The sequence below is a fragment of the Cyrtonyx montezumae genome, unplaced genomic scaffold (assembly GCF_038088225.1).
Source record: "Cyrtonyx montezumae isolate F1298 unplaced genomic scaffold, pur_monq_1.0 scaffold_10, whole genome shotgun sequence".
NCBI lineage: Eukaryota > Metazoa > Chordata > Aves > Galliformes > Odontophoridae > Cyrtonyx > Cyrtonyx montezumae.
In genome coordinates this window covers 33,464,557-33,487,044 of record NW_027071826.1, presented here as the reverse complement: position 1 = coordinate 33,487,044, position 22,488 = coordinate 33,464,557, and the positions used below count along the sequence as shown (strand labels likewise).

The window sequence follows — 22,488 nt, the reverse complement described above, 5'->3', positions numbered from 1 at the left end:
GGTATTTCACGCTACAAATGATGGCATACAAGCCAATTCTTGCTCCCAAGCATAGACCTAACCTTACTGTCAAGGGTGATTTCAAAAGAAAAAAAAAAAAAAGAACTGGCCCTCCCTGAAAAACTTATGTTCACAGGGCCAAAAATTTACCTTTTTTTACAGTGCTGATAAAAATCAGTATATTCGAAATTTTTATTGTGTTCTTAGAAAAATGAATGCTTACTAAGGTTCTATTTCTTTTGTGGATCGTTTTCAATAATGGAATAATATTTGGAAGGGTCAGTCTTCAACTTCATTTCAATGTAAAGATGTGTGTTAGTGGCTCTCACTCTCAAATCTGTCACCGTATCAATCCAGTCGCTCTTTAGTGGTTGTCAGCTATATGTTGGCAAAAGAGACAAAAACTTAAAAAAAAATAATAAAAAAGTGTATAAAAGAATATATACAGATACCTGTATAATTACCTGTAAATAGGAATTAAATACCCATGAAAATCTTCTGAGACAATTCAAGGTACTTCGAAGATGCTGACTTTGAACAACATACCCTCTCTTTCTCAACAGAATCTGAGGCTTTATTTCAGTGACAACCAGTTTATGGCTTTCTTCAAACTTATGAAAGCATTCTGCTCTCACTTAGAAACATTCAGGAATTCATCTTCAGTGCAGCTAAACTGAAACCTTAAAAGAAGAAAGCAGATTCCATTCTTTTAACAGTAATACTGAATATACAGTGCTGTACAAAACTGAAGTAGCAGATACCCAGATAAGACACAGTGATGACAGATCGAAATATATCTTGTACTTCAGAGCTCTAAGTACTGAAGTTTTAAAATCAGTCTGCTCGTAAACAAGTCTGCTCTTATTCTGAGCACTTCTTAAAAGACTCTTTCCACAACTCCTCTTTTTCTATTCCCAATTCAAATAAAAAAAAGAAAACAAAATATAGAATTTCTTTTTATATCTGCCTTTCTTAAACTGTAGAGATGCTATCATTCAATTAACATCTGAAGTATGGTTTTAGCATAGAAAATGTTCTTTGCGTGGACAGGTGAATATAACATATAGAGCTTCCTTGCACTAACTAAAATAAATAGTTTGAGGAAACTTGTGGTTGCTTAAGTGTTTACATTTGGTAAAGGTCAGCTATTTAATAAATGGATTTTTTTTTTCACTGCTTTATGGTTGGAGAGGCAGCAAGATATAGAAGCAACATCACCCTACCATCACACATTATGATAGATTTACACAAGGCACTTGTGGATAAGCATTTCTCAGTGACAGCAGGGACTACTACACAAACACTTCCCTGCTTCTGATTTCAGTAAGTTGCGTGAAATGTGTTCTGAAGGTTTAAATATCTAAGCCTAATTTAAAATGTTGGTAGTTTCAAAACATTTGTTGAAATATATCCAAAATCCTAATCCTTCCCCTAGTACTTTTCACTCTGCTGTCTGCAAAGGTTTTCTATGAGATGGTGGCACCAGGTGGGAAGGTAGTATGCCAGGCAGTTCATATCCATCCAGTTTTATTTTGATGAGATGTTTTGCTAATGCGAACTCCTCCTCATCCAACATTCCATCACCATCACAGTCTGCGAGTTTCCAGATCTTACCCAAAACACTGTTGGGCAGTTTGGAAGTCACCATCTCTTTCTTTGCATTGATCCCAGATATTTTGCCATTGATTGGTGATAGAGTATAGAAAATCTCATCGTAAGCAGGTTTATCTTTGGCAACAACCCATTCATCTTCATCAGCTCCTTCCTTTGCACCTTCTCCATACCCCTGTCCAAAAGGTCCTGCCATGGTGCCATCAAACGCCCCACCATGGACCATCTCTGTGGGCATATTACTCTCTTCCTGGGTGATCAGGCTCATCAGGGAGGCAATCTTGTTGGCCAGCATGTTATCCACAGCTTCAATTAGCTTTGGTTTCAAAGAGTGAAATTTAGTGAAGTCACACATCTCCAACTGCTCCTGTCAAAGGCATAAAAAGGGTTTTGGTGACAGTAGTCAGAAAAGCTTCCAATACAATGAAAATGATAGGGAATGGATTTCAAGTGAAAAGAACCTGTAACCTTTTGAAATAATTCCCATAACTTAAACTGGAATTTCTCTTAAAGGAGAAGCAAAGTGAATACTACTTATCATGAATGCAATACACTGATCAAATATACTGAGAATTTTGCAACAGTCTGAGTTCCTTATGAAATTACATTTACAACAATTTTCAAAATGGCGACGCTTAAGAACAGAGCAGTTATTGTTTATTATGTTACCTAACAACTTTCCATTTGGTGATTTTTCTTCCCTACTTGCATGTTTTCAATGGAGTATGCAAGTTGGGCTTTATACCTACTAGCCCTTCTGCAAGTGCTTAAGGTTAAAAATAAATCCAGGAGTTTGGAGGACAGCTTTGATTTTATAGATTAACATCTTGTTTGTAGGTAGATCATGAATCAATATCCTTTATCAATACAGAAAAACTGAGTTGGGTTAAGAGCAGCAGTGTTTAAGTGCTTTAATCAGTCATGAAGTCATTTGGTCCCCTCTGAGTTTTCATCTTCTACATAAACTCCTAATAACCTCAGTGAGATTTTTAACTAGGTGAGATGTCCTATTTCAACTCAAGCCCAAGCAAGTCCTTCGTCAGGCCACAGAAAAATTAAAAAATATTTTTTTGCTTTTCTACATGCAAAATGCTAACCAGGAAAAGAGAAATACAGTGGAAATAAACACACACAAACCTAAAACAAACAAACAAAACACTCAAAAAAGCCTAACCAAACCAGAATAGTATTAAACTACTTAAACAGATCACTTTAAGCTACTATTCTACATATCCAAACTGTATTAAACCAAGAAACCTGAAGCACAGAGAAGATAATTCACCCGTGCACAAAAACTTTGTATTTCTCAAAGGAAAAATTACCAACCAACAAAGATGAAGTTGAAATTAAATGAAATCTATGCACAGTCATAATCAGGTGAATATTTATGCACAATCACCTGACTTGCAGCAACTGAGCTGTTTAAATTTATGATGTGCAATACATCTGGAAAGCAAAGGTCAAATCTATTTTCTCACAGTTCTGTTCCTTGGTACAGAAGTGGTCACGCATACATTTGTTGCCCTCTGCTGCTCAAGTTTAGTGATTAGTTTGATAAAATTGTATGCAAATTGTATAAATTCCCAAACTGAAAAGTAATATCTTTCATTTCCTGTCATAAACAAAAATGGCAAAGGAAGAACAGAAAAACTCAACTTGTCCTTTTCAAAACCCCCTCTAAAACCTAACGTCATGAAATCCTTTCTAAGCAGTCTTGCCTGTGAAAATCTTGTGTTAAATCTGCAAGTTACTGTCTTATACAAACAATTGATTCTTAACTTAAATATTTTAATTCATAAAAGAAACTTGTGCATCCCTATAGATAGATTAAAATAGTCAGTCATCACTCTTTATGATTAGTAATTTAAATATACCAGATAAATTGGGAATTATATATAAATGCCAATCTGAAAAACATTCTCCATCACAGGTTTGACTAGCTCCTCATCTCAAGTTCATCAGCTTGGAAGATAGGTTTTCTTCTAACTCAAACATCATATAAGATTAGAATGATCTGAGATAAAAAGACTGCAAACTAAGGTTTCGATAATAAAAGGAAAAGCACTGATAATACAACAGCTGTTCTTCCCCAAAGGAGGTGATCAAAAGACTATGCAGAGCTAAAAAAAAGTAAAAGACGACATATTTAAAAATAAACAATACCAGTATAAATTAAGAAATTTTCTTCACATAATACAATCTGAAAAGGACAGGAAAAAACCTGAAAAGTTTTAAGGTGCACTTTTCATATAGTACACTGTCTTTGTTACTTTGAAAGTATCAGTGAGAGCAAGAGATATAAGTGAACGTGAATAGTATGACTACAGGTATCTTCACCTATACAAATACCTGTTAGCAATGCAAATGCAATATGAATACCCATATTTAGGACTTCGATTTTACTCCAATTTTATTTGCAGCATCAGAAATGTTTAGTGTTTTCTGCCACAAGAGACCAAATATTGACTAAAAGGTCACAAGTTCTGATTCCTTAAGGCAATTTCTACAATTTTGTATCAGCAAATGGACATGTTAAGAAAATTATCATTTTCATTTTGCACTGTTTCCACATCATTCTAACATGAGTGACTGATACTCACTCCTGTTATTCCTTTGCCGATTGCCTGAAGGCTCCAAACTATCATGCTGAGACACCGTGTCCTATCTTTTCTAATTTTGTATTCTTGTTGGAAAAGAAATATGATTTCAGTAACTGCAGTCTGTCATTTTACCTGCATTTTCCCAACTTCAGGGAAGTCCCCTGCTGAGATATGATATTCTCTTTGCAGCTGGCCATAGATCTCAGGTAACCTGCTGATCAGCTCTTTCTTCTTGTTCTCTTTTCCAAACATAGAGGGCATTTCTTTTTTCAGATAGCTGATGATGTAAGCATGTACCTAAGAAGAAGCAAAGTTGAAATCAATACTACTGCTTATCTAAGCTTAACAACATTAGTGCTCTTCACCCAGACCACAGGAGTAAACAGAAAGAATATGTTCCCTAAGATACCTCAATGACAACATTATCAGCAGTTATCTGTGGAACCTCACAGTTACAGAAAGAGGTGTCAAGTAGATTTTTGCTGCTTTCAGCAGTCTTGTTAAAGGAAAAATGAAATCAACTGCATTAAAAAAAACCAAACAAACAACAAAAACGCCAGATGCACACCTGGGGAGAAGAAAATTGAGTGCAGTTCAAGAAGGAGCATTGCACAGCATTTTATCTGTACAGAGACGTCATTCTGACACTATATACATGGATCATACAGAGAGCACCAGCCATACTGGTCCATCCATATCAATAGAGGAGAGCTGTAACACTATTTACTTATCTTGCTAATTATTGTGGGAAGCAATTCATAATGGCTTAAGTAATCCCAGTATGTTAAGTGGCCCGACTATGTGAATGAAGCAATACTGTGTTACTACCTATTCAGTCAGAGACATACAGTCTAAATTTATGTAGCCACAAAAGGATGACAGAGTAGACAGTATGCTATAGTAAAAGCATGCCTTGGCTACCTTGCAACGTTGTTAACATGTCCTAAACCACTTGGATACTTGCAGAGCTCTTCGAGTTTCCAATCTGCTGGGATCAAGACCAGCCAGCATTCATTATATACCCTGATCTTCCGTCCACTCTTCCCCAAGCCATACATAACTTCTCCTTGCCATCTTCTTATCAGCTTTCACCGACAAAACGATCTGTGCGGCCAAGCAGTGAGTAATATGGTCCAGGACAAAGAGGGAGAAGACAGACTACTACCAAAAAGCAGCAGTAGAAAAACATGATGATGCCTATACGGCAATAGGTATAATTAACACTACCAGAACACAACAGAATGTGTCTTTCAGTATTTGGTATAAACCTTACATATAACTTGTGCAGGGAAAGCATGATTCCACTCTTTTACTATATTCAATTAGAATCTTACTGGAAACTGGAAAAAAATACATATATATATATTTGCTTATAAAATAAAATAAAGTAACCAGTTTTCCTTTGCATATCTTAAATTCAGACTTTCACATTTGACTTAACAAAACAACAGCTATGCAAAAATAGATCACGTGCATTCAATGCCACTTCCTATCCAAAAGGAATGCATGTATTTTAATTGAAGATATACTCAGATTTCTACCGAATAAGAAAAAAAAAAAAAGCAGCACGAAGTAGTAATGATTTTGCATAAACCATGTCTTTTTTTTTTTTGATAGAGGAGATATGAATATTCTCTAGAATGACAGAATTTATTAAACAAGGATCTTTCCAAGACAGTTTATAAATAATGTTAAGCAATACTATGAATCTTATTAAAAAAGCAGAAGTATTTTAAGCATAAGTATGTCTGTAGTTGATAAGCACTAACAGTTCTGCATGCTCGTGCCAGTAGGTGTGTATGTTTCTTAAAGATAAGAAGAATTCTCATCAGAATGGGAAAGTGAGTCACAGAACTTAAAAAAAAATAAATAAAATAATAATAGTAATAAAAAATATATATAAATATATAAAATTCCCAAATTTGCCAGTACTTTAACAGTTTGCTTTTGTTTTAAGTTACTGAACGTGTTTAAGAAGGGCTTAAGAACAGAGTGGTATAGAAACAGAACAGAAATAATAAGCAATGCTGTAAAGATGTTTGAATCAATAATTAAATAATTTAATTAAAGTTCAGTGCAGAATGCAGAAAGATGACACCGGAAGAATTACATTGCTGCTATTCTGCAGATATATAGCTTTTTCTCCTTCCTGAGCTGTCTGATATACATGCCCCATAAGTACTGTGTTTTGTATTCACCTTTACTCAATTCTGTTTTACGTTACGTATTAATGCCTAAAAATGATCTGATATGCTTCAGTTTCCGAAATGATTGTAATGATCAACTATAAAGTTAGGGAGGCTTCCCACTACAAGTCTTTATTTCCTCTTATTTGCCTCTGTATCTTCTTTCTTGAAAAACAGACCATTCTCTCCATTTATTGAAAGCCACACAGTTTATGGGTAGAGAAAGATTAGGAAGGCTGAGAAAGGACACATTGCAAATGATCCTCAGTTAATTTAACCACAGTCTTTACCTTTGCGAGTCTTGCTCTCTTAATGAGATCGTTGAGCTTCCGCACTGCAGCCTTCTGCGGGAGACTCTGGATATCCTGGAAAAGATCCTGCGCCTCTGCCTCAAAGAGCCTTCGATTCTCTGTGTTTCGGAGAGGTTGGGCCCAGAAAGAGCCAATGTAGACCCGCAGCACCTCTGGCGTGTTGATCACCTTGCCCAGAGACCACATGAGTGCACCGTAGACCCTCATCAGTTGCTGTGTGTCCACCTGGTCGGCCTTATTAAGCACAACTCTAATCTTGTCATCCTGGCCCCGGAATGCCTTTATAGCCTCTGAAAACTCATCAGATATATCCAGCTTATGGGCATCAAAAAGGAGGATGATGCGGTCGACCCTCTCAGCAAACCACTGGAGGACTTGACAGAAGTCATAACCTGAGGAGAGAGCATACTATTACAGTTTTCAAGCTCAGAGGAGAGTCTCAGATAATGTAGGGCTGGGGTACAGAATAAGGTGATCATAGCATTTCCCTGGAAAAAAAGAAGAGGTGGACCAGCTGGATGAGAGTGGACAGTAAGGTCAGAACAGTTGTACCCTATTTTTCCTTAGACGGGTTTCACTATCACCAACTTTTGTTAATATCACCACCTTTCCAATTTTCCTCAGCCTTGCTATCCATCATCCATACTATGATCTTTCATGCTGCTGTGAGTTACCAGTTCACGCTCACTTTTGCCTCTTTCCAAAGGTTCTGATGTCAGCATGGAGAGTCAGCTGAGCATCTCTGTGGGGCTCTTATCACAGAATCTCTTCTCACCGTCAATGCCAGTCACTCTGGAGGCACCATTTATCTGTATTAACAAGTGCAAATGCAGCACTTCAGCCTAAGCCCCCAGTCAAAAATTTTTGGATTTAAAAACCATTTCCAATCTCCTATCTCTTTGGATTGCAACACTTGCTGTTATTTCTGACACACAAACTCTGAAATCCAACTTACAAGTGATGTGCTGATGGCCTTGAGGACATGACAGGTTACAGAACACAAATCAGCAGTGATCTAGATCATCTGAAACCAACTTCTTGATGTTCTGAAGGAAAGATTGCTTGTAGCACCTGTCTGAATGCTTTTATAAATGAATACGGTAGCTTAATCCACACATCAAACAGCATTCAGGAACTCTTTCATTTGAAAGTGTTGTCACTTCTACTCTCACAACAAATGATGTGGCATTGGGCTGGGTATGTATGTGACTCATCTTATTTGAGTAAGGAACAGCAGTCTCTGACCAGAAACTGATATTCCAGCTCAACTCTTCCTCTCAGAAAGAAGAGTAGATGCTTCTCAGCATTTTGCTGCTCTACTGTTGCGGCTTCTTAAAAGGTTTGTCACAAAAACTACTGTCAATCCCGATTGAGGATGTCTCAGGAGTTACATCTATTTGCAAGTGTATATTAAAAAGCCAGAAGTCAACCTCATACTCATCAAAGGAGTGGAGGAAATCAGTAACCCACAAGCAGCACTGTAGAACTCTTCAGCTCATCCTGAGCTTCAGGTGGGACGGAGTCAGTGTCTCCAGCAGAGGCACCAGGGTCAGGTGTTCATAAGGGACTCAGTAGGGAAACAGAGAACAAAACAGAATGGCGTGGATAAGATGAAAAAGTTGGAAAGATGCTGTGCAAGTTCATCAGCTCTGCAAACACTGATGAGAGTATTGAACTTGTACTCTCATGTGTCATTGGCCCAGGGCAAAGTACCAGCCCTGTCACCAGCCCTACAACTATGCCATCATGAAGTACAAGCACAGGTCAACTTTCTGAGACAGTTAGTAACAAAGATTTAGACAAATGATAGGCCTTCCCTTTGGAAACCAAAGTAATGAATTTCCAAATTGCCCTGACACCATCTCCCCAAGTTTCCCAACTCAGAATACAGGGAGACCTGATGGTTGGGTGCACCCAACCTCTGTGAACAGGGACAGACAGAGCATCCAGTCCTTCCACCCCTGGGGCTGGTGTTACTGCAGTAGCAGCACACAGGATGAACCCTTCAGTGAAAAGCCTCCACGTTTGGAGAAAATATCCACTTACTTCATGAAGCTGAGCTAGGCAGAATGTTGGAGCAATCCCATCCACCAGTGGTGTATAAGTGCCATAAAAACAAACCTGTAAACATACAAATTCTGGACCTGAACAGGAACAGCTGTTGTCCAAAAAAATGGCCAGTGCTCTTTTCTTACTACAGCACAGGCAAGTGTCTAAACTGGCCCACAATTTCAAACGCAGCTCAGGCCCATACAAGGATGCCTTTGTTTGTAAACACTGCTGTCCTGAAATGAGTTTCCAGTTATGCCAATGAAAACTTGCACTCCTGTTGGCAGCTGAATCCCAAGGATTACAGTGTATCACTGCAGGAAAAGCCTGGCACAGTGCTTTGCTACATATATCAACTTTCCTAATAACCAACCACATTATCAGAAACAACATTGAACTGAGAAAATTAGGAGTATATGACGATTCTGATTCTAAAAAATGTGAAGGAAGGAGTGTATTGCATTTTTTTGAGCTCTTTCCCCATGTATCTTTAAACCCTTGCCTTAGATTTCAGTACCAGTTAGCTTCTCAGAAAAAAAAAGTATTTTTCCTTTTCTGTCACCGTGCATTCATTGGCATTTGCAGTAAAATAATCAAGGTGTGGTCCCTCAACACTACAAGAAGAAAAGGCACCACATTTTCTGAGTAATTGCTTTAATCCTTCAGAGGACAACCATTCATGAATCAGATTCTCCTCCCTTTCTCAAAGCAGTTTCACACCGGGGTATCTGTTGCTTTGTGTTTCTCCCTTCCTTACTTTCATTGTTCTTTCCAGATACTGCAGACTGCACCCACATTTATGTCTGAAATCAGCTTTTGTCACCAGTGATGCAGAACCTCCTCGTGCACCCACGGGGAGGCAGCAGCATAGGGGCAGCCATTGTCTGGTGGGATAATGCCAGCACACATCTGCACATTCTCATTGAGTCACTTACACAGACAGTGAAAAGACAGGCAGGAAGCTTTGGGCACATGCTCTGGCTAACAGGAGCAGGGAAGGAGCATCAGAGAGAAGATAGCTTTGAATATTGTCCTTGCTGTACATTTTTGATCCTCCTGAAAGCAATCAGCTCCTTCACCCTTGATCACTTTGTCAGCGTTCCAGGGCTATAAATAAAATAGGCTGGGAAGCAATGCACTGCCTGTATTTCTGCAGTCCCTTCACTTTTTTGAAGTATTTTGGAATTAAAAGTTGAAATGTGATTGTTGACAAAAAAAAAAAAAAGAAGGTTGAGTCCCTGCAACCTAAGAATGGCTTCTACTCTTCCATCAAACACCACCAGAAAGAAAATAAGGTAAACTTCCTGTATGCCACCCCTTCCTTGGAGACACTCAAGGTCAAGCTGTAGGGGCTCAAGTACCTGATGTAGCTGTATGTGTCCCTTCTTTAGGGAGTTTGGCTAGAAGACCTTTAAAGGTCCCTTCTAACTCAAATGATTCTACTATTTCCTCCTCTAGAAACCTAACTGAAAAGCTCAGACATGAATAAGCACCAATCATGTACAGATTGGTGGATAGAAACCTGACTAATATTAATACTTCTGAGGTGTTATTTCACATCACATTCCAATACTGGATTATAAAAAAAAAATCTCATTTTATGTATATCCTTAAGTTTCATTAGCAAAACTCAAAAAGAAATCAAAAGATGATGAAAACTAAAAAAGATACAAAACAAACAAGCAAAAATTAAAACCCTGTAAAAATTTTAAATACAAAACCTGAAACAGTCAGAAAAGGAAATTCTGCTAAAGATTCTCCTGGTATGTTTAGAGTTTTCCTTGCAAACAGAGTAATGGGTAAACAAATCTCTAACGACATTCAGTGAAAGGGAATGGCAGCTCCAACAGCAAAGCACCTAAGTTGTCACATTATTTCAGTTAGGAACAGAATTTTGTCTGATAGAGGCATGTTTAAGGACAACAGAAAATAGCCCATAGAACCTGCTTTTTTTTTTTTTTTTTTTAATCCTTGATTTAAGAAGGAAATCTTAACAATTCAAACTTCAAAATGTGCTAAACTAGGATTATTCAGCATATGTTGAAGTCATCCCAGAAGCCATTCAGACAGGACACGCAGTGCAGCATCACAGGATAAGTCAAGTTTGCACTCCACAAAACCACTAGTATCAGAACTGCATAAGCAATTTGGAAGTCATATAGATGAAATATATCTGACTACAAAACATTTCAAACACAAGTAAGCACAACATTACCTAATCAAACCAGCTTGCAGTAAGTCCATACAGCAACTCTGAGCCAGGAATGCTGACTCCCAAACCTTATTTACAGTACAACCATGCTGGCTAAAGCTAAACAGCATCCAGCAGAATAGCACTTTTAATCAAAGAATTATCTGGTACTTCCGTGGCAATCCCTGGCAATGTTGAATTTTGTCACTCACTCACTTTTTCAGTGGCTGATGATAATGATGCTTCCATTTTCTGAATATTTCATGTTCACTTCTATACTGTTATGGAAGTGGAAGGTGATACTCGAATGATGCCAAGCATCACTTCCCCTTCAAATAAGTGAAGGAGGAGGAAGAAGGAAACTGGATTTCAAAGCAGAATCAGAATATTAAAGACCATCTTTGGTAGCAAGTGTGCTCAGTAATTTTCAACTCCTGCAACTCACCTCTGCTTATACGCTGTTTCTCTCCAGAGAGGATGCCTGGGCTGTCAATGATGCTGATACTTTTCAAAACCTGGTTAGGCAACTGAGAACACAGGAACCTGGTGGCAAGATGGAGACAAAAAAACATTACCAAAGCTTACTTGTAAATTGTACCAAAACTTACTTGTAAATTGTAGATTTTGAAGTCCTTTGTGAATCCCTATTTAGCCACCACACTTACAAAACAAACAAAGAGATGAAAATGTGGACCATTCATGTAACGTCTAGAAAAACAAAAATCATCACACTGTATAAAAAAAACATTTTGCTAGGATCCAACTGGGCATATATAAGAAGTGATGGCTCATGTTCTTTGCCTTCTGCCTAAATTCAGAGATTCATAAGAGAAGGGAAGCAGACAGAAAGCCACACAAATAATATGATTAAATTACTGCAAAGTCAGCCCTCTCTTGCTTTGGCAGTGGCTGAATGTTGACTGCTTCTACCTTATCAACCTTCTGGGATGGCTTTTGCAGAGCACTGTAAATAAATAACATTTTTCCTATGAACAGAGCAAAAGTTTTCATACTACCAGAATTGAGAGTTTGAATTAATTACAGACAATGTGCTTTGAGCAATAATCTCCTATCTATGTGACAGGACACAAATTCAGTGTTGGTATTTTGAAAAATAAATAACTCAGTCTCTGGGAGTTACAACTCTCATAAGTTCAGAACACCTCACATGTAAAACCCAAATTATTCTGATGCTTCTGGGATAACTTTTGAAACAAAAGTTTACCTCCCTTCATCATGAACTGCCTTTAAGTGATTTGCATAAGAGTTTAATCTTCTTATGGGGCAGTGCTTGAAGACTGTACTGACAAGTGCACAGTGTAATCCAGCCTCTGCAAAGCTTGCACTCTACCATGGAAGACAAACTGAACAGTCAAATAAAAAGCTGTCGTGAGAAAGCAAAGTAAGAGTGGTGGAGTGGAGTTCCTGAAGATACTATAATGAAGTCTAAATTTTTTTTAACTAACTAGGAAAGAGAAATGAAGTGCCAGTTTTGAATAACCAGCAACGCGATCAGAGCAGCAGATGGAGGGTGCAGGGGAAAGAGAGCCAAGTACATGTCAGCTGCAAAACAAAGACAAAGGAGCTAATGTGAATGTTGGAGAAGATAAGGTTGCTTACAGCTCTGCAGTATAACAATATCACAGTCACCAAAAGTACTTGAATAATTTAGCTAGTTACTTTGAATGTACATCTATTTAGCCAGCAAATAACCCATGCTTGCATAAAATTCAGGACTTGTCACCTAGACTGATGGTTTAACAAAAACAAAAAGTTCCCTTTCCTTCAAACAAACATGTAGCATTACTACATATTCAGTGTAATTATTAATTCCTTATGAAAAATACCATTCATAGTATAATTGCCTCAGCTGTTTTCATAGCCTCACGCATAACGGCAAAAAAGGACAGAACTTAGCTAGTCATCTCCCAGAAAAGAGAGCCCAAAAATAATATTTAAAATGGGAGCTGATGGGAGCTTCCCACAGCATGTATTATCTCTCAGAAAACTGATAGTCACGCTGACCATAAGCAGCTATAAACTTTCTTCTGTGAATACACACAGCATGAGATAAAACTGTACATGATAAACTTTTAACACATATGCCAGTGTTTATCAGCCAAACAGGAAAGATTATTGTTAAGAGAGAACCAATTTAGATTAATTGGCTCACAAAAGTAGACCTCTATGTCAAACCACCATCAAACACAGGAAGAAAACAAGGTGATTACTCACACAATACGGACAAAGTTATTAATAACTTAAAACTGGAAATGTTTATATGGTGAGTTAAGCTACCTATTGCAACATTCTCAGGCCCTGAACTTCTCTACTTGTTTTTGTAAATACACAGCAAGTATCTAGAAGATATCATCCTGCTCTACCAGATGCTTGAAAACCACCTTCATCTGCTCCAGTCGTCAAAATTAATCACTTGACAGTTTGGATATATTTTCCTCTTCAAAAGACACATTCAGATATTCTCTTTTCTTGCAGATCTTTTTACAGATATCCACGCAATTCTCAACTTTAAAGAGTTTCTGAAAATTCTGCAATGTATGAGATCAGTAGAGGAACAGAACAGCATCAAAGGAAGTAGAGCTTTCTGTATTTTGGATGGTAGTTTTTTAAATAAGAGCATTTGTCTATTGTCTATTAGCAAACAACCAGATCTCACCTGTTTAGGAAAGCATTTCCAAACCGGCTGAGCTTACGAAATGGCTTCTTAGGATCAACAACCAGGGCATTTCCTGGAACACTTCCTTCTGATTCTCCATACATCACAGCAATAAAAGAATCTGTGGTAGGTTCAGGACCAATCCGCATGCCTGGGAAGTCTTGTTCCAGCAGGTATCTAGTGATAGAGAATATATAAACTAACAGAATGAATGACTGAGAAATAAGACAAAAGTAAATAACTATAATGCCGTTGTAAATTCCTAATGATATATACAATAAATCAATACAATTTCATTTTTATCAGCATTTCACTATTTGTATTAACTAGGAAAAGTTTAAAAGATCGGATTCCAGTTTTTTACAAGTAGATAAAAAGAAGTCAGTTCCTTCACAAAAACAGAGCAGAAAATATTCCTTCAGTCACAGCACCTGGGCCATTCAGATGAATATTTCTACCGAAGATCACAGTACTGTAGCTTACACTAAAAAACATCACTTTCTTTTACCCATGTTTTCAAGCCCTTGCAAGTGTTTCTAGCACTGAAAGGGAGTGGTTTGAAACACAGCACATGAGCAGCATCAGCTTGCTGACAGATCGATCAGTGAACTCTGTTGCAACACAGGATTTTTACTAAATTCAACTCACCTTTCCACAGGCAGAGGCAACACAGTTAGGAGACAATATACCTACTTTTATTTGGGAGTGAGAAAAGAGCTTTTATTCTCATCTGTATATTAGAAAATTGTCGTTAAATAAGTTAGATCCACAGAACTCCAGGGCTGAAGATAACAAATGTCCTAGAGGTCAGGCAGTTCTGGACAGAAGCCATCCTGCATCACCTGTGAGCAATCTGCTCAGAGACACAGACTGCATGTAGACAGTGGGCCAAATCTGATACAGCAATTCAAGACTTCATAAGAAGCTCCCAGAGCAGCAGTGAAAAGTATCATACTGGATCAAATGTGCACAAGAGAAGTCCCAGATCCCACAAGATCACAAGGAACCACATCTTGAAGGGGACAGACTGTTTAGCAGGGTCTGTCGTGACAGGACAAGGGGAAATGGTTTCAAACTGAAAGAATGGAGATTTAGGCTGGATATTAGGAAGAAGTCTTTTACAATAAGAGTGGAGAGGCACTGGTGCAGGTTACCCAGAGAGGTGGTGGATGCCCCACCCCTGGAGATAGTCAAGGTCAGGCTGGACTGGGGTCTGGCTACACAGTCTAGATGTAGGTGTCCCTGTACATTGCAAGGTATTTGGTTTAGATGGCCTGTAGGAGACCTGCATGCAGGCTAAGGCACCTCCACGGTAATAGGAACACTGCTATCAATCAGGAAAGCTCATGAAACTGGCAGGCTCTGATGATGAACCTTCAGTAGTGGTCTTCTTTTACATAGCTAAAAAATAATCCCATAGCTTGCTCATGATGCTGCTAGTACATGCAACACCTGCAGACTTCACAAAGAGCTGGCAGCATCATGCACCTTTCAGGATTTTCAACATCCATATTTTCAGCTCAGAACTCAAAAAAAAAAATAGTGTAAATTCAAATTAGCTGTGTATTTGAGACATAGGACAAATGTGAACAAAGAGCTATGGAATTGCAATGATATTTCCACGCTGACTTCAAAGATTCTGCTTTAAAAACCAGGCTCTTGAAGTGGTGACAATGCAGGAAAGCATGAGCTCCTTCCAAATACGGGTCCCACCCAGCAGCCAGCACTGCGCCTGGTGCAGCTCTTCAGCAGACAGCAAGCACTTTTCAGGACAGGTATTTTCCATTAAGGCACTGGCTCACAGAAGCACATCCAGAATCAGGACAGCCTAAAATAAACCCCAAGATCTTGAGTGCTGGCGGTACAAAATATATCACACTTCCTCTCAGTATGAAAATATCCTTTCACTCAGTCACACAAAAGGGAAGAGCAGCCTCCTATAAGCTGAAAAGCTGCAAATGTCTTTGAATTGTATGTGATTATAGCACAGGAAACTACCTGGACTTTTAGCATCCGTGACCACATGACCTCCTCAGGAATTTTCACCAGAGGGAGTTCAAAAAGATTACAGGAAGAATGCTTAAAAATAGCGAGCGCCCCAAAGACAGTCTGGATCAAACAGCAGACATCCTGTTGACTCGAGGGACTTGCTCTTCTCCCTTTGTTTTTACCTGGGCTATAACCTTTCTGCTGCACTAATAACCATTTGTCTACATCCCTTGGCCAGATCTATAGCCAAACTCCGGGAAACCAGTTCACAAGGTTCCAGAGATAGCAAAGATTACTCACAGTGGCGGATGCTGATAATCATCTGAAGTCTGCACGCTTCAGTTAAGCCACGCTAACATACAAACACAGGCTAGTTGGACATATGAGCAGTGGGTAAGGATGCAGTGTGATGTATGGAGAGAGAGACTGAGCTTCTTTACCTAGAGCTGCTCTCCTCCATTCTACATGCAACCATAAATCCTCCTCAAATTTTTTTTTTAATTAAGCACAACAAAACTAGCAGAAAATGTTTGCTGCAGTGCAAGAATTCATACAATCACAGAAGCATAGAATGGGTTGGATGGGACCTTAGAGATCATTCAGTCCCCTGACATAGGCAGGACTGTCACCCCCAGATGAGACTGACCAGAGCCCCAACCAACCTGCATTTGTATACCTCCAGGGAACCTACAGCCCCCTGGGGAGCAGTGCCAGCACCTCACTGCCCTCTCAGTGAAAAATTTCCCTGACATCTGATCTAAATCTATCCTCCTTCAGTTTAGAAGTATTCTCATTTGTGCTATCATAGAATAACAGAAATTAAGAATTCTTCTCCCTATCAACCCCAACAAAAAAAGGCCGCAGCCCATTCTCACCATACACTCAACTGCACACCGGATATTATGGATACAACAGGGAGCTTTCTCAGAGCTCAGCTCTGGCCAAAGCAAAATAAAGAAGTTTACCATCTTCATCTCTGCGAAATACCTCTGAGTAAGATCATCAGCAAGCAAGCTGAGGAATTCAATTCTGGTTTTCCTCATCACAGTAAGTTAATGAACAAAAGCAAGAGAAAGAAAGCAACAGAGAAAAAAAGAAAAAGAAAGAAAGGGAAGGAAAGGAAGCAAGAGGAAATCAGGAAAAAGAAAGTAAAAAAAAACAAAAAAAAACCCACTCATTTATAAAAGAGAAGATGTTAATAAGTTAAATGTATCGGACTGGAAGTTTGATGCACTGTGGGAAGGAAAGTAAAAGCTCAGTGACTCGCAGTGATGACCCCTATCTCTGGTACACCACAGTTCTCCTGTCCCTCTTTTTGCTGCTCTGAAGCAGCCATGGGAAGCCGAGAGTATTCCAGAAGCCACACAGGTACAATGCCAAGTAGCTTACATGCAGATAAGCACTTGGCACTCAGCCATCCTCCCACCCTATTAAAAAAACAATCAGACAAGGATTACCATTTGGGCCTGGGTATTGCTGAGGAGCTGTCAGCATTGCCAGAATAAAATGTTGCTATCGTGCTATATCTTACTCAGTGAAACCAGGAGGTTTCACTGCATTGTTCCAAGTGCAAAGTGTATCAGCAGCATCAAGTGAAAAAAATAGAGGAGCTGTCAGTGTTTGTTTTCCTTGTCTCTTGGGACTTATGGTCATTGCTAGATCAGTGTTTTCCATGAAGACTTGGTGGAAGGAACTGGGTGGATGTGCCTGAGCCATGAAAATGTACAGTTCTCACGATAACTTCCAAATTAGATTATGCTGTGCTGGATAATTGCAATGAGTAAAGCTGAAATGAATATTCACCAGCAGAACAGATCTGTGGATTCACATATAAACATGATAGCAAACACCAAAATAGACCTAGTGTGTCCTTCTGATTATGGAATGAAACAGAAAGCTGCTTTAGTTAAGATTTAAAATAACATTTGCTTGCCAAAAGGCTACTGGCAAAAAAAAAAAAAAAAAAAGAAAAAAAAAGAAGAAGGAAAATGAGTCTAACATCCTCCTAAAGAAAACTAACAATTCTAAACACTGAATTACAACAGTCTTGAGAGATTATGGCATTTTTCCATGGAAAATCACCTTCTGAACTAGATTTTGAATATCAGTCACTGTGACATAACCCCTATACTACAGTCATACGCTGCTGCTGCTGAAGTGCTTCCCCATCTTGGTTGCATCCAGTTGTTATCTACAGGCATTATCTATTCCACAGCAAACCCTGATGTAATGAATGCTTATCTGCTCCCCTGGGAAGGTGCTGGTGCTGAGGTCAGCCCATTGGCTACAGAAGCACTAACAACTGCTTTGTCACTGACAGGGTCTCAGTAGTCAATTCCTAAGGTCTCCAACATCCAACAAAGAAATAAACCTGTAATATACCTGAATGGGGATGAAATGGATAGGTGGGGGAAAAGAAGGGCACAACACAGTAAAAAGAAGTTGCTTCCTCCATTCAGTCAGATTTTTAAAAGTACAAAAAACAGCTTTTGAAACCTGTTTGTCAGTCAAGTTCAGTTGACATTTACCAGAGAGCGCAAATCAGTCAAGACCTCCTGCCACAGCAGAGACAACTGCAATCTCACTACCCTGGGAAATGAGGCTAAAATGTTTGGAAATGAAGTTTCCTTCTTTATGATTAAAGTGTAAACATGTTACTCACAAAGCAACAACACCAAAAGCACTTGTGAAGTGCCTCAAGGATTATCATACTGACTTAATCCCAGTACTTAACACGAGCACCTGAAAAGGACAGAAATTCTGAATGCCTGTAAAGGAAGAATATAAGTTCTCATCCAAGGCAAAGCGCAACAAGAGGGAAAAAAAAATCCTACAAGATGATCCAGCAAGCAGGTGGCACATGTTCAGGTGTACAGTATTCTAGTCAGTTCTGTCTCCAGGTTAACCATGTCCTCATCACCCAGAGAGGAACACTTAGAATCACAGAACCACTGAGTTGGAAGGAAACTTTAAAGGTCATCTAGCCTCTGTAATGAACAAGGACACCTACAGCTAGATCAGAGTGCCCACAGCCCAGTCCAGCCTAACCTTGGATGTCTCCAGGGATGGGACTTCCATCACCTCTCTGTTCTGGAAGCACATCCAGACCACTAACACAGCTGTCATGTGAGCACAAGTAACAAAGAAAATGAATCAGTCAGGGCAACTAAAGAAATGCTAGGAAAACCTAAGTCACCCAGGCCACAAACACAGACTTCCTTTCAGCTAGCATTGAGGGTTCTGAAACTGCATTTCCCTTATTTTAGTGGCAGCCCTACTTCTATTTTTAATGCAGTGCTCCAACCAAACCTGCTCTCTGTGCCCACGGGAGTTCAGTACCCACCAGAGAACCCTGCTCAGCCTGGAGCTCCCACGCAGCTGCCAAGCAGGAAGGGAGCACAGCTGCCCCTGCAAAGGTCAGATATAGCACAGGTGAGCAAAGGCAAACACTGACCTGCAGTGCAGTAGGGAGGGAGCTGCCTGCTGCAAATGGAAACTGTTACAGGCAGTAACCTTTGGAACTAAAAGGGACACGTTTATATCATTTACAGACACAAAGACCTCTCAGCATCTTCTACAGCATTCTAAACAATCGTTATACTATCACAGCACTGTTTGAGTTGGAAGGGACCCTAAAAGTTCACCTAGGCCAGATCTCCTGCAATGAATGTACACATGTACAGCCAGATCAGGCGCTCAGAGCCCTGTCCAACCTGACCTCGAATGTCAGGGACCCGGCATCCACTGCCTCTGGGCAATCTGTTCCAGTGCCTCAGCACCTTCAATGTAAAAGAAACTTCCTCCTTATATTCCAGTTAAGCCTCCCCTCTTTCAGTACGAAACCATTTCCCCTTGTCCTATCGCAACAGACCCTGCTAAAGAGCCTGTACCCCTCTTTCTCACAGCCGATCTTTAGATACCAAAATGAAACGTACAAAAAACAGAGGAGACAAACACACCAAGACAAATGCAGGCACCCTCCAGCCCCCTAAAATCACTGCAAACTTCACAACGAGAACAGTAAAGACACACAAAAACACTACAAAACCAACTATCTTGAACTTGAGAGACAGAAGAGGTGGAGATAAGGCTGCATGGTCGTTGATGACTGATGCTCTTTTGGCACGAAGTAACCCAGTTCTCTAAAACAACTGAGAAAAGTTAACAGGAAGTACCCAGCGAGGTTACTCCCAGCACAACGTGAAATCGAGAGACCTCCTTCACCAGGAAGTTGGCGTAAGAACACCGAGCACAACCAGGAGCAGCCGTATCCCCAGTACGGGGCGCCCCGCCCCGCTCCACTCCTCGCCAGCACCTGCTCGGGGCTCAGCGGGCCACGGCCATCGGCGGCCGGGGCGGCTCCCGGGAGCGAGGTGCGGGCAGGGATCCGCCACCTACCGGATGAACGTAGTCTTGCCGGTGCTGTACTGCCCCACCAGCAGCACCATGGGCTTGTTCTCGAAGTCAGCCTCCTCCAGGGCGGGCGAGTGGAACTCATGGAAGCGGTAGTGCTCCTCCAGCGGCAGCAGCTTGCGGAGGTAGAGGTCCCGCAGTCCCCCGGTCACCGTCTGCACCACATCGCCGCCGCCAACTCCGCGCTCCCGTCCGCCGCCCTGCTTCCCCAACCAGCTGAACATCCCGCCGCCTCCTGCCAGCACCGCACCGCACCGCTCTGCCCGCAGCGCCGCTCCGCTCGTCCCTCCCCCAGCACGGCACAGCCCTACCCGGGGGGGAGGCGGTGCCACGACCGGCAGCGCCCGGAGGGGTGGCTGCAGCCTACGACGCGATCCGAGCCGCCCCAGCAAACCCGCCCCCGGCCAATTAAGGGTTTTCTCGGCTGCGGAGCTGATGTTGGGCCCCCTCGCAATGAAACCGGGCGGCTCCTCTGCCAGCTCAGCCTCCCGGATGCCTCTCGTGTTTCCCTGCTGACGGCTCCGTGTGTCACCGGGCGACGCTGCTCCGCTGCCGCATTAGGACCTGTCCTAAACGCGGCGGAAATTCCCCCGATAGCATTCGTGTTTTGCCGTGCAGCGTCCACGGTTTAACCGTAGGTCTCTGTAGCACGTTCAGCCTCCCGCAGGGATCACCTTCTCCGCTTATTTCAGAATACAGTTTGACAGAACACAATAAGCACGCCGAGACACTGAAGACATCCATGAAATAGATACTTTCTTCTCTCTCTCCTCTTAAAAAAAAATAGAAGCTCGTTAAATAAATAAAAAAAAAGTGGGGATTTTCTAGTGAATCTGTGTTTCAACAGAATGTTGGAGTCGCTTCCTTTGTGTTGCAATCTGACATCACTGTTCTGCAATATTCCTATAACCTAAATCCCTTCTGGTGGGTCCAGCACCAGCACTGATCCCACTGACTCACATTTTTAGCTATTTACTTTTCTTTCTTCTCACCTCCACCGTGACTATTACTCACTGTGCTGCCTCTCCTTCCCAAGCACATTAGTAGGTTGAGCTGTGCTCTTTGCCTGCCACCCTTCCCACCCCATTCCCCAAGAAGAGCTTTCAGCTGTACCAGCACTCCGTCCCAGCATTCAGCCTCGCTTCCTTGCTTTATGTTTTATTTAGGGCTGCACACATGTTTTGCAACCCTTTTGTTGCAATTTCCATGCTGAGTCTAAACATTTTATGCCACTTCATGAAGGGCCCCATTGCCTGGCTTCCTCATTCTGTGAAATGTTCTTACAAGTTCTGAATGCTCCTGATCATTTATCATCTGCAAAAATATCTGAATGTGGGCTCAGGCCTCTTGCCTTCTGGTCCTTGTCAGCAGCCAGCCCTGGGGAAGGAGAGCATAGGAGAGGGCAAGAGTATAGTAGCTGTCTGCTGCCTCTGATGATTGGTGGCTCAGCACAGATTTTGCAAAGCTCGCTGTTCCCTCCATTTCATTCCAGTCGTACATTTCTTAGGATGCAGATTCCTTATCTCTTTGCCCCTTCTGTTGAAGTTGTTCCAAATCTTTGGTCATCCCTGTCATTCTCTGCTATGTTCTTGATTAATATAGGGAACTCAGAGCTATGAGTTATTATTTCAGTCCCACCGTGCTTTGTGAAGTGGGGTAAAGAGCCCATTGTTCTCTGTGACCCCTTTGCAGTGGCTGGAAGGCAGCAGGAAGGGCAGGGCAGTGCTTGCTCTCACACACCTAGCTCTGCTTGTCTTCAGACTTCCTGCCTGCACGCTTCCTGCTGTCAGCAGGACAGTTTGCCCTTCAGACAATAAAACTCCAAATATATGTGTATAACTGGGAGCACTTCCAGATTCTCAGGCCTGGCAGTGCCCACTGGCTGCATCCAGCCCTGTGCTGTGAGGAACACCAGCACACACTCAGGTTTTCAAGCGCACAGGAGCTGTGCAGGCTCTGCAGCATGCTCCAGGAGGTGAAATTTACATCCCTGTGTTCCACCTGGAAGGAGACCTCTGACCTTAAGAGCTGAAACATACTACCCCACCACCTCCCTGGGCAGCCAGTTCCAATGCCTCGACTACTCTTTCTGAGAAGAAATTCTTCCTAATATCCAATCTAAACGTCCCCTGGTGCAACTTGGGGCCATTCCCTCTCATCATATCACCATTACCTGGGAGAAGAGGCCAATGCCCTCCTCACCACAACCTCCTTTCAGAGAGTTGTAGAGAGTGATAAGGTCCACTCTGATCATCCTCTTCTCCAGGCTAAGCATCAGAGATGCTTTAATCTGTTTCACTCAATAACCAAATGAGCTGCTCTTCTCTTTCTCTTGCTGTTTTCTGTATATTCCTCTCTAATCTATTCCTGCTTATTATAGATGAGTCTTATAAATGGCCAGTGTTTTCTTCTGCAGTTAACTTCAAGCTCCCAGGTTGCCCACATGAAAAAATATCCTTCT

General features: G+C 41.0%; 1 protein-coding gene across 1 annotated transcript; it reads right to left on the bottom strand.

The window, feature by feature from the left end:
• Positions 1–410: 410 nt before the first annotated feature.
• EHD4 (EH domain containing 4) lies at positions 411–20,543 on the bottom strand. Its single transcript, XM_065754789.1, has 6 exons — positions 20,013–20,543; positions 13,626–13,802; positions 11,394–11,491; positions 6,688–7,100; positions 4,344–4,508; positions 411–1,978 (listed from the first exon to the last, which is right to left on the bottom strand). The coding sequence occupies exons 1-6, from the start codon at positions 20,249–20,251 to the stop codon at positions 1,442–1,444; spliced, it is 1,629 nt and encodes a 542-aa protein (XP_065610861.1). The 5' UTR covers positions 20,252–20,543; the 3' UTR covers positions 411–1,441.
• Positions 20,544–22,488: the final 1,945 nt, after the last annotated feature.